The 16,371-nt window shown below is 37.7% G+C and overlaps 2 protein-coding genes across 3 annotated transcripts in view; one reads left to right on the top strand and one right to left on the bottom strand.

Annotated features, from left to right (window-relative positions):
- The window catches only part of GPSM2 (G protein signaling modulator 2), a 54,761-nt gene extending 42,572 nt beyond the window's left edge, over positions 1 to 12,189 (bottom strand). Inside the window, exons 1-2 of one of the 2 annotated variants that reach the window (XM_027607238.2) lie at positions 11,933 to 12,189; positions 1,060 to 1,360 (exon numbers count right to left, since the gene is read on the bottom strand). In XM_027607238.2, the coding sequence (XP_027463039.2) occupies positions 1,060 to 1,115 (56 nt within the window). In that variant the 5' untranslated portion in view covers positions 1,116 to 1,360; positions 11,933 to 12,189. The remainder of the gene's footprint in view (positions 1 to 1,059; positions 1,361 to 11,932) is intronic. The other variant, XM_027607240.2, reaches the window with a different exon arrangement.
- A 142-nt stretch (positions 12,190 to 12,331) lies between these two features.
- Positions 12,332 to 16,371, top strand: part of AKNAD1 (AKNA domain containing 1) — a 61,530-nt gene continuing 57,490 nt past the window's right edge. Inside the window, exon 1 of the mRNA XM_027607214.2 lies at positions 12,332 to 13,235. The gene's annotated coding sequence lies outside the window, so the exon portion shown is untranslated. The remainder of the gene's footprint in view (positions 13,236 to 16,371) is intronic.

The following is a 16,371-nucleotide window of genomic DNA, read 5'->3' as shown; positions in this document are numbered from 1 at the left end:
TTTGAGAGACAGAGCACACGCAAAAGCGGGGGGAGCAGCAGGGAGAGGGAGAAGGAGAAGCAGGCTCCCCGCTGAGCAAGGAGCCCAAAGTGGGACTTGAGCCCAGGACCCTGGGATCTTGTCCTGAGCCGAAGGCAGACGCTTAACAATTGAGCCACCCAGGCGCCCCTTCTTCTTCTTCTTCTTTTTTTTTTAAAAGAAATATCCTCATCTTACCTATATAAACTTCGGTGGTGGCACCCTGCCCTAACATGAATCATCTGCTCCAAAAGACAACAAATCTATTTCCTAAACATATGTTAAGATATCTAAGATTTGGTAATCAACAACTTCAACTTAATAGAGATGCTGAATACTACCCATTGCTACAAGTTCTGATGTTTAATACTAACTTAAAACAGTTTTGATAAAGAATCTATTAGTATTCTGAAAACCCTAATAATTACATGCCTTTCATTCCAATATTTATATTTATGTTCATTTTATTGTTTAGTGCAACGACCAGAACTTTTAGAATAAAATGTTAAATAATGATGCAGATATCACCACTTTGTTCCTAAATGTATCCAAAATGTCATTAATATTTTATCACTAAATATTAAACTGGCTATTAGTTTATCATGTTGAGAAAGTACCCACCCCTTTCAACGTTACCCACTTTTTAAAAAGCTCATTTATAAAAGATCACCATTTCAAAACTGAAACACAAAAATTAGGTCATTCATCTGACCATATTACAAATCCATCTTTTACCCTAAACATTTAGAAATATATTTCATTTTTATATTTGCATTACAATGGTTAGAAAATATAAAGTAACTATTCATAAACTCGTCCACAAAACATTAATAAACAATAATATATAATTGATCTTCACCACCATTTTCCTATAGAAAGGATATAAAAACTTATAACAAACACAACAAAAAGAAAATATTATTTATAGGAGATACTAAGGCTAGTGTATTTTGAATACATTCGAATTTAAATTTGAAATGATCAGAGCTAAATACATGTTTAAATAAGGATTAAAAACCACCAGGAAAGCAGTAGTCTTACCTGTAACGAACATGAAAAGAATAGTCTTCCCTCATGCTTATCAAATTTTCCTCCATTGAGTCATATTATAAGCTGAGTAAAATATGAAATTATTTTATTTAGTGCCAATCCAGTTCTTTACAATGTAGAATTGTTGCAGAACATTGTCCGGTTAGTATATTAATGAGTTGGTGTTAATACATCCTAAGCTCCTGCTTCTTCTTTATTAATAATGAAACGAGGTCAATGTCAGCTTAAAGGTTCAAAATGTGTCCCAAATCCTTGCATCTCTGGCCCTTTCAGCAGCACTTCAGCAACATTTCTGCAAAAGGAATACAAGATGCCTTGCTTGAAGTCCTATTTTCAAAGAATAACCTAAAGTAATTCCAATCTGTACATAATCACACGGCTAACTCCACAGACTGCTGTCATGTCAATCACAGGAGAAAAATAGCAAAGGGCTTAACTGTCGCCATAAAGCTTCTCAATAAGGATGTGAATATATTACATTTATTTGGGACCTGTACCTTAATTTTTTAAATTGTTTTAAAATACAATAATTTATGTAATATTTTCTATTATAAACAAATATAGAAGAATGTGTTAAAGAGAAAATGATACTTCAAGCTTTAAAAAATGCTATTATAACAGGCAAAATGAGAATTCAGTAATTATTTGAACAAGCCAATTCCAAACTAAATTTATTCCTTCAAAGATATTTGTGCTGATAATTAACTTATACTTGTATTCATTTGCTCTCAGAGTACATTCTATTTTTACTTTTTAAGGTCTTTAAAATGTTTTTATTAATACTGAGTAGGTGCAAAAGAAATTTAGAAAATACGTGTATAGTAGAATGACACAACAAACATTTATTTAACACCACCCAGTTGAAGATAAAGAACGTTATTACTGCCTTTGAAGTCATCTGGGTGCCTCAACCTAACCAATCACACCTTCCTTTCCCCTCTAAGGTGATCTCTAAACTGAATTTTGTTCATTATTCCCTTGCTTGTCTTTATAACCTTGGTTCAATATCTGCATAGGCCTAAAAATTATATCATTTAATTTTGTATGGTTTTGCTTAACAATATGTTTCTGAGATTCATCTCACTTGTTGCACACAGCTACAGTTTGCATATTTACACTGCTGTGTCATATCCCATTGAATACCAAATATATTTTTTATTCTGTTGTTGATGGGCATTTGGATTGTAGTTTTTGTATTTTTTTGCTACTATTAAAAAAGTATTGCTATAGGGGCGCCTGGGTGGCTCAGTTGGTTGAGCGACTGCCTTCAGCTCAGGTCACAATCCTGGAGTCCCGGGATCGAGTCCCACATCGGGCTCCCTGCTCAGCGGGGAGTCTGCTTCTCCCTCTGACCCTCTTACCTCTCATGCTCCTTATCTCTCATTCTCTCTCTAATAAATAAATAAAATCTTTTAACAAAAAGTATTGCTATAAAAAAAAGTATTGCTATGAACATTAGTATTAGTGACACAATGTACTGGTTAAACAGCAGATAAGCTAAAGACAGAATGAGTAAACTAGAAGAATATCTGAAGAAATTATTCAGACATTCACAAAGAGATAAAGAGATGAAAAATACTAAAGAGCAGTTCAGAGAAAAGGGAGACAAAATGAGAGGCTCTACAGATGTCCAATTGCAGTACTAGAAAGAAAAACAAAGAAAAGTAAAGGCAAAATCTTCAGTGATAAAAAGATTTTTTTCAGACTTGAAGACAGACTTAAATTAGCAGATTGAAGAAGCACACACTAAATCCTAAATAGATAAATGAAAATGAACCCCATACTCAGATATATTACAGAGAAACTACAGGCCATCAGATATAAACTATAACTTCTAAGGCAGCAGTTTAGAGAAACAAATAAGGTAAGATATATGTATGTGTGTGTATAAATAAATAGATTATATATATATATATACACACCCACAGACACACACACACACACACACATACATACACACACACAATTATTAAGTCCCGGAATCTCAGTGTTATAAACAACGTTATAGGTCAGTTAGTCTAACATTTTATTACAGCATTCCCAGAAAGGTCTTGAGGCGGTTAATCCTAATTTTGAATAGTTCTTTTAGAAATTTGTTCCATACTTTGAGCAATCTTTCCATTTCTACCCATTTTTTCCTTTTGCTGCCATCCAATAAACCTCATTCCTTTGCCACATAACATCCTTTTAAATATTTCGACTATAACATAAACTAGAGTCTAAATCACACCCACCCACTGCTTTGTTAATCAAGTACAGTTAGAAAAGAGGTTAGTAGGGAACAGAGCAGAAAAGGACCTGTGAGTAGGTGGAAGGTAGAAAGGACCAGCCTTGGGAATACTGACAAGCTTCCCAGAGGAAATTAGGTTTTCTTATTAATAACCAGTTTGACATATAAAAAGTAAAACCTCAAAATATTCCTTTTATCCCTTCCCTGGCCAACAAAGGAAGCAGTGTCTTAAGAAAGGATGAAAAGAAAGGGTAGCAGCTATTAACCCAACAAACCTCTTTTTCTTTCGTTCAGAATTCCATTGTGCCTCCTTAATAAATACAACACTATAAAGGAATTAGCGTAGATATTAATAGCCATAGCTTCAGAGTACATCTAGATTACACAACAACTAAACTGTCAACCAAAAGGTCTTCCCCTAACCATGCTGAGGTTTAGGCTCTTATTTATAAAATGGGGCAGAACGTGAAGTATTAGAATAAATTTAACTTTGAATTCAATTAAGTTATAATTTACTTGAAATATTTTTTCATCCAGATCATAATGTAATTCCAAATTTTACCAATCATTAAAAAATGTTAACTCCATACTCAGTAAAATGTAAACATGGAGTCAAATTAACAAATGTATATAAATGGAGTTATGAAATACCTTACTTAAGACTGCATAGAGAAACATTTTAAAAATAATTAAAACAAGCAAGAAGACAGAATGCTATTCACCATTTCAATAAGGACAATTTATAATATGGTTTTACAATTCTCAAAAGAAGTGTATCACAGGGTGCCTGGGTGGCTCAGTTGGTTAAGCGACTGCCTTCGGCTCAGGTCATGATCCTGGAGTCCTGGGATCGAATCCCGCATCGGGCTCCCTGCTCGGCAGGAAGTCTGCTTCTCCCTCTGACCCTCCCCCCTCTCATGTGTTCTCTCTCTCTCATTCTTTCTCTCAAATAAATAAATAAATAAATCTTAAAAAAAAATAAAACAAATTAAATCCTTTAAAAAAAAAAGTGTATCACAAACAAGTCACTCTTACATTACAATCTCCATAACAATAAAGTAGCATTTCTTATAATTATTCACTGAACTAACAAGCAATTCTTGATTCAATCATTAATTTTGCAAGAACTCTCTAACCAATTTAGTAACAACGTATTCATTCATGCTCCACATACACAGAGTTAACAAACCCACTTCATATTTAACACATAGTTTATATATTACCAGTGTAGCAGTAATAAAATCTGCAATAAATAATAAATTATGTTCATGAGGATAAGAAAATTTAATGACAGGACCAGGAAATGGAACGGAAATTATAGGTTTGAAAGAACGTTAAAAAGTCATCAAATTTATTCTCCAATCTCCATTAAGACTTATAACTAATAATTTACAAGGAAACATATGTCCTTCATAGCATCTCCCAGGATTTAAAAAACAGTGCTCCCCAAATCTCACTGCTAACAAAAACTCACAGCACCTTTTGGTCTGACCAGAGAAATAAAACATAATAATTTTTTTCTATATGCTAGAAACTGACAAAAGCATATAGAAAGATAAAATAGTATATAACTCTAATTGCCTCACATTTAATTACCTGATTAGGAAGTCAAAATAGGCAGACTCTCATTATACAGGTAGGTGGACTTCTAGGCACTGTCCAAGGTATGCAATCAGAGTAAATAAATCCTAGCCTTGCTCTACACCACAAAATATTTGTGAACTAAGTGATGGGGAGACATAGGGGATACACAGTTACATGTATATCTTTTGTCCTTCCAATTTATCCAAACTATCCAACTTAAATTAAATGCCAATAACCTCTGGTCTAATTCTTTAAGTATCTCTATAAACTGGTAACACCTATCAGACAATAAATATAATTTACTTTTCTTGCCTCCAGATTAGATAATCTAAATTCTTTAAACTTTTCTTATCCTAACAATTCCCTCTAAAGTGCAATAGTCAAATTCTCCAAATCCCTTTAAGTTGTAATGTTTCAAGTCAGATACAGTAACCCTTTATCAATCTGAGCAGGGATAAATATGGAAGAAGAATCAAGAAAATATTTTATTTTATATTTCTTTAAGATTTTATTTATTTATTTGACAGAGACACAGCGAGAGAGGGAACACAAGCAGGGGGGAGTGGGAGAGGGGGAAGCAGGCTTCCGGCAAAGCAGGGAGCCCCATGTGATGTGGGGCTCCATCCCAGGACCCTGGGATCATGATCTGAGCCAAAGGCAGACGTTTAACGACTGAGCCACACAGGTGCCCCTCAAGAAAATATTTTAAATGAAGTTCTTTTATATTAGACTCAAAGGTACAGGTTATAATAACAAATACACATTGTGGTAATAATGGGAGTTATAAAGAAGGATGCCAAAACAAAGTCCAACAGAGAGAAAAGTTCAGTCTGATTTTAGTGCGGCAGATGTTGAAGAGCCAACTAAATGCAAAAATATTATTTTGATATCAGAATATATGACTGACGTGGGAAATTAGTGCCTAAAGCAAGGTAAGTCAGACCTAAGAATGGCTAGGTACTTGATTAAGTAATCTGGCTAGGAGTACCTAAAGAAAAAGATAAAACAATGCATACTGACTAGATGTGAGAGGCAAAGGTCATGCAGTAACAGAGAACTTAAGATTTCCAATTTTCAAGGTGGATGGAACAGTAGCAGTACACAGTGACTAAAAATTGGATTGCAAGAAGGATACTTCCAAGAGAAAAAAAAGGATTAGACTTTGAATAGGAAAAAGTGGAATACTTCTATTAAACTTGTACTTCGTAAAGTGCTATATTCACAAATAATAGCTGAAAAAATAAAGATATCAAATGAGATAATTTGAAATCATATAAAATTTGATAAATAGGAAAGAATCTGAGAGGTAAAAAAAACAGAACTGAGTGACTGACATTTCTGAATTTTTGCACATCTTTAAAATTTTTTTTAAATACCAATGAGATCTCAATGTTAATGCTGCAATAAGTCAGCAGCAAAATTAAAGAGAAATTGCAATGAAAGAAAAAAAAGTAATGCATAATAGCTCTGATTTTTTCAACATGCTCAATCTCTAAACCAATAATATTAACCCAATTTTTACATAATACTCTGAACTAAAGATAACTCAAGGTTATGTATGTACGTGTGTGTATATCCATGTATATCTATGTATAGTGTTGAACATGGTTAGTACCAATAACTGTCATACATGGCAAATATAAATTACTTTACACAATCCCAAATTAATAAACAATCATACTGATTAGTTAAGCAGATCATTCTATTCTCTATCATTCTGGAGAAATGCAAATTTACCACAGATTATGCTATAAAAACTGTATGAATAAAGTTTTCCTTAAGCAAATATATAATCCTAAAACATGCACTCCAATTAAGTCTTAATTTATTGCTAATCTTTACGTCTGCAACAATCAAAAGTTAGTCTGTGAGATGTTAAGCCAAGTTAGTTTAGAAAACAAGCATAACTAACTGTGTAACTGCTAACTAAAACACATTTTATTATAAAAACTTTTTTTTTAAAAGATTATTTATTTATTTATTTGAGAGAGAGAGAGAGAGAGAGAGAGAATGAGAGATAGAGAGCACGAGAGGGAAGAGGGTCAGAGGGAGAAGCAGACTCCCTGCCGAGCAGGAAGCCTGATGCGGGACTCGATCCCGGGACTCCAGGATCATGACCTGAGCCGAAGGCAGTCGCTTAACCAACTGAGCCACCCAGGCGCCCTATTATAAAAACTTTCTAATAAGCTGTTTGTGACTATCAGTCAGCTACAAATAGAATAAAATTCAAAGAATAGATTAATGGTTCTAGATTCCAAATAAATCTATATCTTAAAGGTATACCACCAGTCAGAAGGGTTTCCAAGTGTATTTGAGATTAAATCTCAAAGGCCATTATGAAAGATATCAAATACATGCAAACTAAGGTAGTATTAATTTCAAACTCTCATTTTTTTATTCTTGGCAGATTAAAAAAAAAAATTCAGATCTAGAGCCACGGCGGCCTTTCAAAACACAAATGCAACCACTTCAGAGTAGTATAATCCAAACAATTTTAGCAATATACAGTTAAGAATTCCTTTTCATGTTTTCAATGTTTATACCTAAAAGTTCACCACTCTAAACAACTAAACTATGCATAAACTTCCTTTTTTGATGAGAAACATTTATATTTAAGGACTCCAATGAATTATCTTTCCTGGATAACCAAATACAAATAAACCATATATGAAATTTCAAATTAGGTAAATGCTAAAACAAAATGTAATACAGAAGAAAAAGATTTGAATATTTCAAGCCTTCACTGTTGTTAAACAGTGAGAAAGGACCAAGTATGAGTCCACTCATATGAGAAATGCTGAATGTCTGTAGGTCAACAGCAGTTTCCAAAAGTCTCTACACAAAACACTATGGATATAATAATTATTGCATGAGCAAACTCAGTGTCTTTGGTTTGGCAGCCCATGATAAATCAGGAAGAAGTTAAATACTGAAGGTTTTTCTGGGGGGGGTTGATAAACTAGAAAGAGGCTCTAGTTTTAGATTATACATAGAGTTAATCTGAATTATGCCAGTGACTACACTAATCACTAAAACTGCTGTTTTGTAATTATAATCCTCAGTGATTACAATAATTCAAGAGGATAAAGCAGTTCCTTCAAAATTTCAAGGAGAAAAGAGAGATTACTTTTATGCAACATCCCTAATCTTGGTTTCCTTTTTCCCTACAAAGCAGTTATTGAATCAAAAGTCCTGCTCCAACAAGATTACTTATTTTTTTTAAGTAGGCTCCACACCCAATGTGGGGCTCGAACTCACAACCCCAAGATCAAGAGTCACATGCTCCGGGGCGCCTGGGTGGCTCAGTCGTTAAGCGTCTGCCTTGGGCTCAGGTCATGATCCCAGGGTCCTCAGATCGAGGCCAGCTTCTCCCTCCCCCAATCCCCCTGCCTGTGTTCTCTCACTGTCTCTATCTCTGTCAAATAAATAAATAAAATCTTAAAAAAAAAATCACATGCTCTACCAACTGAGCCAGCCAGGTACCCCAAGATTACTTATTTATATTTACAAATATAGGGATGCCTGGGTGGCTCAGTTGGTTAAGCGTCCGACTCTTGGTCTCAGCTCAGGTCTTGATCTGAGGATTGTGAGTCCAAGCCCCAAGTTGGGCTCCACGCTGGGCATGGAGTGTGTGTGGGTATGTGTATATACATACACATATATATACATATATGTGTATGTTCAACTAAAGGAGTAAGTATGTTCATTAGAATAAAATTAGTACTTTTCTCCTTATTAGTTTTATTTCTCATCAAACTGAAGCCCAGAGTTTACAAATAATGTTAATTTTCTCTCCTATAATGTTAAAGAGATATGGTTCTTTTAATCCACTGGTAAAATTAATAACCTTTGAAAGAGTTTCAATTAGACACCTGCATAAGAAAAAGGATTTCTTTTTTTTTTTAAAGATTTTATTTATTTATTCATGAGAGACAGAGGGAGAGAGAAGGGGAGAGGGAGAGAGAGAAGTAGACGGAGAAGCAGGCTCCCAAGGAGCAGGGAGCCCGATGCGGGACTCGATCCCAGGACCCCGGGATCATGACCTGAGCCGAAGGCAGACGCTTAACCATCTGAGCCACCCAGGCGCCCAAGAAAAAGGATTTCTAGTTAACTGTTCGAAACACATAAAAATGGATACACAGAAGTATTACAATATCAAAGTTATAAAAGACATAGTAATGACTCTTAAAAAAAAAAAGACATTCTAAATTTTCATCAATCCCAATTATATTTTCAGTGCTCCCCGAATGACTACTCAGGTTACAGAACCAGAAGATCACAAGAATATGTCTGCAATCCAAAAACACTGATGATTCACACTAAGCCCAATTTCTACCAAAAAAAACCCCCCTGAATGTGTATTTATTAGTCCTTGCCCTTTCTGATCTGTAATCTTTTTATTAATAAATAAGGAGAAATAAATCCCAAATGCAAGAGGGTTAAAAATGTCTAAAAATGGTCCCTAGAGAGTTTGAATTTTGAATTCTTTATAGGAAAATGTAACTTTGTCCTCTTCCAAAAGTTATCACTATCCTGTGGAAAAATGTTTTATTTAATTCAATAATGTTATGAGATGATATGGGAAGAATGATTCTAAATAAAAAGGACCAGAGAAAGCTTTTTGGAAGGAAGGATATCTGTACTGCACCTTGAAGGATGGGTAGACCTTATTAGGCAACTGAAGGAAAGGCATTCCAGTCACAGGGAAATGGCTCACGCAAAAGCAAGGAGGTAAGAATGCACAGAATGTATGCCCAGGACAAGCACACTGAGTTGGGAGTAGGAAAAGTCTAAGAAGGTACTAAAGTGTTAGGGAATGTGAATATGTATGTGGCCTTGTATTAAACCTTGCAATTTTTTCAACAAAGGAATAGCAAAGTCAGATCTGTGTTAAATAAACTGGCAGCAACACTGGGTAAAGGAGGGAGACAGAAGGAAGATACTTCAAAAACTCCAGAAGCAACTACTGAATAGGAAGTTTTCTCTTGTCATCTCAAAACACCAAGCAAATTTTTTGCACATAATTGATGCCCAACAAACTTTTTTTAATTTCTTGCCTGGGAAGAAGATAAGAACTATGAAGCAGCAAAGAATCCTATACTAGTGAGAAAACTGGGCTTTAATACCATATATGCTCCACAGTAGAGTATATTCATGTAAATAACTCAGGAAAGTTTTACTTAATTTTTTAGTGTTTTTATAATGATGATTACAGGATATTGAATATGTTATATGATTTATAAGGTACTAAAAGACAGCAGTCCTAAAAGGAGGACTGAAATATTTCTGCATAGTTCCCAATAAAACACAACACCTACAGGCATCTTAAAAGTGGATTATGTCCCTACAAATGGAATTCAGAGACCTAGAGGAGAATTAAACAATTGCAGAGAAGCAACAGAGCATGTGCTCTGAGATCAGGTCACAGTTTGACTTATTAGTTATATGATCTTGAGCTAGTTAAACTCTCAGAGTTGGTTTGGGCATAATGACACTTATCCAACATGTGTTGTGATGATTAGAGATCCATTTTATAAAGTATCTAACCCAGTGCCTGGCTCTGGTACTTAACAAAAGTACTCAATAAAGTATAGTAGTAATAATGATAGTAGCTGTTATTACTTTTTTGAATGTCTATTAGATTTAGAATAGTCTAAATCTACATCAGTTTTTTAATTTTCAAATTCCAGAGAACTAATTAAAAATTTTACCGTTTAGGTAAATCTTAAGTACAAGGCCATTGAAAAAATTACTATAGCCTATCTTCGTTGTAATTAGCCTAGTACCAAGTCTGAGATTTATATTAAAATACAACATTTGTAACCCTGCATGTCTGATTTAGTAACATTAGAAAATACAACTAAAGGGCTGATCTAGCCAAAGCAGATTTGGGGGTAAACGCCTCTACAACAATATAACTTTTTACATTGTATCTGCTCCACTCCTTTATTACAAATAATAGCCTAAGAAGGCATCCATGGCAAGGTGTAAAGCAGAGTAAATCTGAGACTGCCCTTAACACCATCACCCCTCCAGTCCTCACTCTCCTCACACACACACCCCCGCAGGTCAATCAACAGTGATCGTCCCTTTGTTTAGAAGTAAGTGACATAAAAAAGCAACGAAAGCTGCTTCTCGAATAGGGGCAACCGAAGCAAAAATGGTCTTTATCAGAGGTTATCACAGTGTGGTTATCAGACCCGAAATCTTCGGGCACCCCTCTAAAGTGGCAGCTTGGAAAATTCAGCTCGGTTGGTATGTTAACCCCACACACACCACGAAAGACTCCAACTCAAGCTGACAGAATGGAAAGCCAAGAAGCTACTCTGCTTAAACTGCGGCAGGGTTAAATTATGCATTAAGGCAAGTAACATTTCCATCCTTACTCGTCTTAACGGAGTTCAAATGATACCAGTTAAAATGATCTCACTGGTTACCACTAAAATAAAGAAAATTACAGGTTTTCCACGTTTTAACTCTTCGAAGATATCTATAGATGATATAGATTTTCGGATAAGGGCTTTCTTAACATCCTCTGCTTCCTAAAACTTCTGGCAGCAACTACCAATATCTACGGTAACTCGACAAGCCGGTGCCCCAAATTCATGAATTGAAATGTTGTAAACGCAGGTGTTTGACAAACACTGCCCGCTTTAGACAGCAAGCGCATGGCTACAAGTGAATGCTCTCTGCCTCGGATTAATTCCACGGGGATTCAGGTTTTTAATCCACCGTTTGTTACACTCAGAATACGTGAGGAGTCGCTGTGCCCTATCATTCTTATTTTTAAAAAGTTGGGGAACAAAGCTCTCAAACTTGACTCTCATTTAAAAATCTCGCAAGAAAGCAACTCGCACTTCAGCCAGCTGCTTCTCATCCCGTTTCTGGTTTCCTCACTCGGGTCACGGCCGCGCGGGTCCCCGCCGCCCACCCGAACAAAGCAGGCTGCCCCGGGACCCCGGACACAGAACCCCTCACCCAGCCCCGCACACACACGCCCCTCCCCGTCAGCTCCCTCCGCGGGGCGTCCTGAGACGCCTCAGAACTCACCTCCCGCGGGCCGGCGAGTCCCGGGAGCGCGGCGGCCGCGACGGAGCGGCAGCAGCGACCGCCTCAGGCGACGGACGGGTGGCCGCGGCCCCTCCCCCAGGCGGGTCCGCGAGCCGGAGGCGCCTCGCCAGGCAGAGGCACTGCGGGAGGCAGGCGCGCGCCCCCCGCCCCCGCTCGCCGCAGGTCACGTGGGCCAGAGCTCGCGCGGCTCCCCTCGCCACCCAGGGGTCCCGCGGCGCCGCCGGCCTCCACAGCTCTCCTCCTCTGCGCCTGCGCCCCAGCTCCAGGAGCTCCCATTCAAACCGACAACGCCCCGCGTCTTTCGGACCCGCCAATGGCCAGCGCGGGGGGCGGGGCGGGGCGGTTGTCCGCGCCTCTGCCTCCGCGGTCCGGGGCGGGCGGGGCACTGCGCGTCAGGCCGAGGGGGACCCTGGGGGGCTTGGCCCCCCGCTGTTCTGGGGCCTGTCCTCAACCACCAAGTTGAAACTGCTTTCCGGCCCTCTTCCTTTTTCTTCAGACACTGAAGGGGTGGAGCGATAAGTATCGTCCAGAGAGTGTTCAGAGAGGGTCTGGCCCGGACCCCTTAAAAGATGGGCGCCCAGAACAAATGCGTCCTGCACTTACGGCTCGGTCCAGCCTAGAGAACGAGTTTCCCAAGCGGCCTATGCGGGATGTTTAAGAAAAAGGGCTCTGTGACAGAAACAGAGGGACCCGTGTCAAAGTCCGAACAAGGCAGCCTCAGTTCTTGCGGCCCTGTCACAATTCCGGCGTTTCCAGCTGTTAAGAAAGCAAACTTGTGTTGGCTGCAGAGTTGCCGGATCCCGGGAAAACTGGGTGGCACTTGACTCAGTTTCAGGCCTCTATATTCCAGATACATTGGGAAAAGGCAGTTTTATTTCCATGCACCTCCTCCATTATCAGGTTTAACCAAAACATAGGTCTCAGTTCTTCACAAAAATACCAAGACTACAGGCTCTTCGGGCTCAAGAGTCGGATGAATTTAGTTCGATTATTTCTCAAACATTTCTCCACTGAAATGAAATTTAAATGTTTCTGCAGGCTTAAGGGTGTGTTAGAGAAAACCCCACTTTAAGTATCTCTCTGAATGATGGCCATAACCAGTGATCCAAGCAGCATTTCTCTTCCTGGGAACGTGTTATGTATGGCAAATTGGTTAAAATAATAGCTTTGGCATCAAACTTGACCTGGATTTGAGTTACACCTTTGCCACTCATGGGCTGATTGACCTTGAAGGAGTTACTTATCCTCTTTAGGCTTAGTCTACCTCAACTGCAAAACACAGGTAATAAAAGTGGTGGTTATGCTTCCGTGAAGTAAGTTTTGTTAAGCCGTTAAAATAGTGCCTGACTGCTTGATAAATGGTACCTATTATCATTATTATCAGCAACTACCTTTAAAATCAGGTCCTCATAAACAACAACTGAATTAGATGGCTGTACCATTTCAGAGGTAGGTGTTATAATTCTTTCTTACTCATAAATTCTTTTTTGGGTGTTGATAGAATGTTTTCCTATCAATCCCATTGTCCAAAATGAATCATTATGTCCCGCCTGCAAGTCTTCTCTTACACATGTGACTTTCTATCACTGGTATTAGTTATCTCCATCTTACTCAAGTTGAATTAGTTTTTAAATTATCTTTTAAAAAAGCCATACATCAGATTATGTCACTCTCCTATTTGAAAACCTTTAGTGATTTATCATTTGATGTAAAATAAAATCTAAATTCCCTACCACAGCCCACAAAGCCCTAAGTCATCTTGCCCTGTCCACTTCTCTACTCTCCTGTATTTCCTTCTCCTCCTGGTTTACCTTGCACTTCGCTCCAAATACACAGGATATTTCTCCAGCCCTAGAACAGACCAAGCCTCAGGGTTCTCTCAGAGCCTTCTCCCTGGCAGTTCTCCCTGGCAGTTCCCCCTGCCAAGATTTTTTCCCTCAGGCCCTTTAAATGGCTGGCTACTTGTCAGCCCTCAGCGTTCAGCTTATTCATTACAGTATTTAGCAAGTATTTATTAGTTTCTGCTATGTGTCAGAAACTGTTCTAGGTGCTGGGAATATAGTAATGAGCAAGAGGGCGCACAGCCCCTGCTTCCATGGAGTTCAATAAAAATAAATAATAAGAAAAATATCAGGTTGTGACAGGTACCATGCAGAGAATTCAAAGGGGGGTGATGTGAGGGTGAGTCACTGAAAGACAACTTTACATTGAGGGTCAAGGTAAGAAAGTCCACTTTGAGAAGACAGTATTCAAACCAAGACTTTAATTATTAGGAGCCAACTTTTAAGCAAATCTCAGGGAAGAGAAACAGGCAAAGGGAACAGCGAATGCAAAGCCCTGTGAGGGCAAGCTTTGTGGGTTTGAGAAACTGGAAAAAGACCACCATTGCTTAAGTGACATGAGGTAGAGAAGAACCTACAGGGTGAAGTCACACCAGATCATGTAGACCTTTGTAAGCCAGGACAATGAGTTTGGGCTTTACTTTCTAAATGTAATGGTAGCCCGAGGAAGATTTAAACATGGGAATAACTTCATTTGTTTATATTTTTAAAGGAACACTCAGAAACAAAACCAGTATTTCAGACATTCTATAAGACAATTAGTCCAGACTCTTCACAAACATCATTGTCATGAAAAACAAACCAACCAAAAAAGGTACATGAATCTTGTGGAGTCCTAAATCAGAGAGAGAAAAAATGAGAGAGACTATAAAAGACATTTAGAAACAACTGGGGAAATTTGAATACAGATGATATATTAGGTAATATTATAGAACTACTGTTAATTTTCCTAGAGGTGACATGGAATTATGGTTATATAGGAGAATTTTTTTATTTTTAGGAGATGCAAGGTGAAGTACTTAATAAAAAACCATGACTTCTCCAACTTACATGCAAATGGTTCAGCAAAAGAGAGAAAGGAGAGAAATACAAACTAAATATTAACAATTAGACCTAGGTTAAGATACATCTCTTATTCTTATACTATTCATGTATTATTCTTTTACTTTTTCTAGAAATTTGGAATTTTTCCGAATAAAAAGTAGGGGAGAAAATCACTCTGTAGACTTCCATGTCTGAAAGTAATAACCCAGATACCCTGTTCACTCTCTCACTGAAAACAACTTAAAATGCTTTCAAATATTAAAAAAAAAATAGAAAATTTATCAATGACCTAGCATTCAAGTAAGGATTACTCAGAAGCTAGGAACTAGTAAAATAGATAAGCAGATGAACTTGAGATTTAGTTGTCATGGTCTCATGAGACATGGGAAAAAGAGACAAAGGCCAGGTCCTACCAAGATGAGGAATCTAATTAGAGACTCCACACAAAAGCCAGGATCTCCCAAAGTCCTTGCCAGCCTTTTCTCAGAAGACAGCAAAAGAAAATTGCCTGTAATCATCCTTAACGTAGAGTAGAGGAGGATATATCTCCTGATATTTTTTGCGTGTGTTTTTTGTTTTGTTTTGTTTTTTACCTGCTCTACATGACTTGTCTGAAACTCAAGCACATAATTTACTTTAAAGTGGTTTCAGGTTGATGGTGCCCCTAAGCAACTGGCAAAGGTAAACCAAATCACCACTAGAGACTGTTTGTATCTCCCCCAAATTTATATGTTTAAACCTAATTCCCATTGTGGTAATATAGGGAGATAGGGCCTTAGATTAGGTCAAGAGGGTGGAGCACTCATGAATGAGATTAGTGCCCTTATAAAAAAGACCCAAAGAGCAGCCTCACACACAGGGATACAGTAAGATAACAGCCCTCTAAGAACCAAGAAATGGGCCCTCACCAGACACAATGTGCTGGCACCTTGATTTTGGACTTCCTAGCTTCCAGAACTGTGAGGAATAAATGTTTTGTTTAAGCAATCCAGTTTATGGTATTTTGTCAGCTCAAGCTGACTAAGACACCGACTTGATCCAGACCCCCAAAATTTACACAGCAGAAGTTCAAGAAATGTGAACTCTCAAATTACAAATCATACAGAGAAACAAAGCATCTTATACAAGAAGTAGCAGGAAAAAAATAACAAAATCAAACTCTTAAAGACTTTGAAGTTGTAATTACCAGTCATAGAGTATAAATAGGTTTAATAGATTTAAGGCAATAAAAGATTGAAGATATGAATAAAGAGCAAAATTTTTCAAAAATGAATAGGCAGGTTTAAAAAAGAATTTTAAAAACCTTATAGACTTAAAAAAAAGACACAATAATTAGAATTTAAAAGTCAACAGACAGGGGATACCTGGGTGGCTCAGCTGGTTAAGCATCCAACTCTTTTTTTTTAAAGATTTTATTTATTTATTTATTTATTTGAGAGAGAGAGTGTGCACGCACACCGGGGGGGGGGGGGGGAGGGGCAGAGGGATAAGGAGAAGCAGACCCCCGCTGAGCAGAGAGCCCAATGCAAGTCT

Source organism: Zalophus californianus, chromosome 4 (assembly GCF_009762305.2).
Source record: "Zalophus californianus isolate mZalCal1 chromosome 4, mZalCal1.pri.v2, whole genome shotgun sequence".
NCBI classification, from domain to species: domain Eukaryota; kingdom Metazoa; phylum Chordata; class Mammalia; order Carnivora; family Otariidae; genus Zalophus; species Zalophus californianus.
Note: the sequence above shows the minus strand (reverse complement) of the source record. Positions and strands in the feature narration are given on the sequence as shown.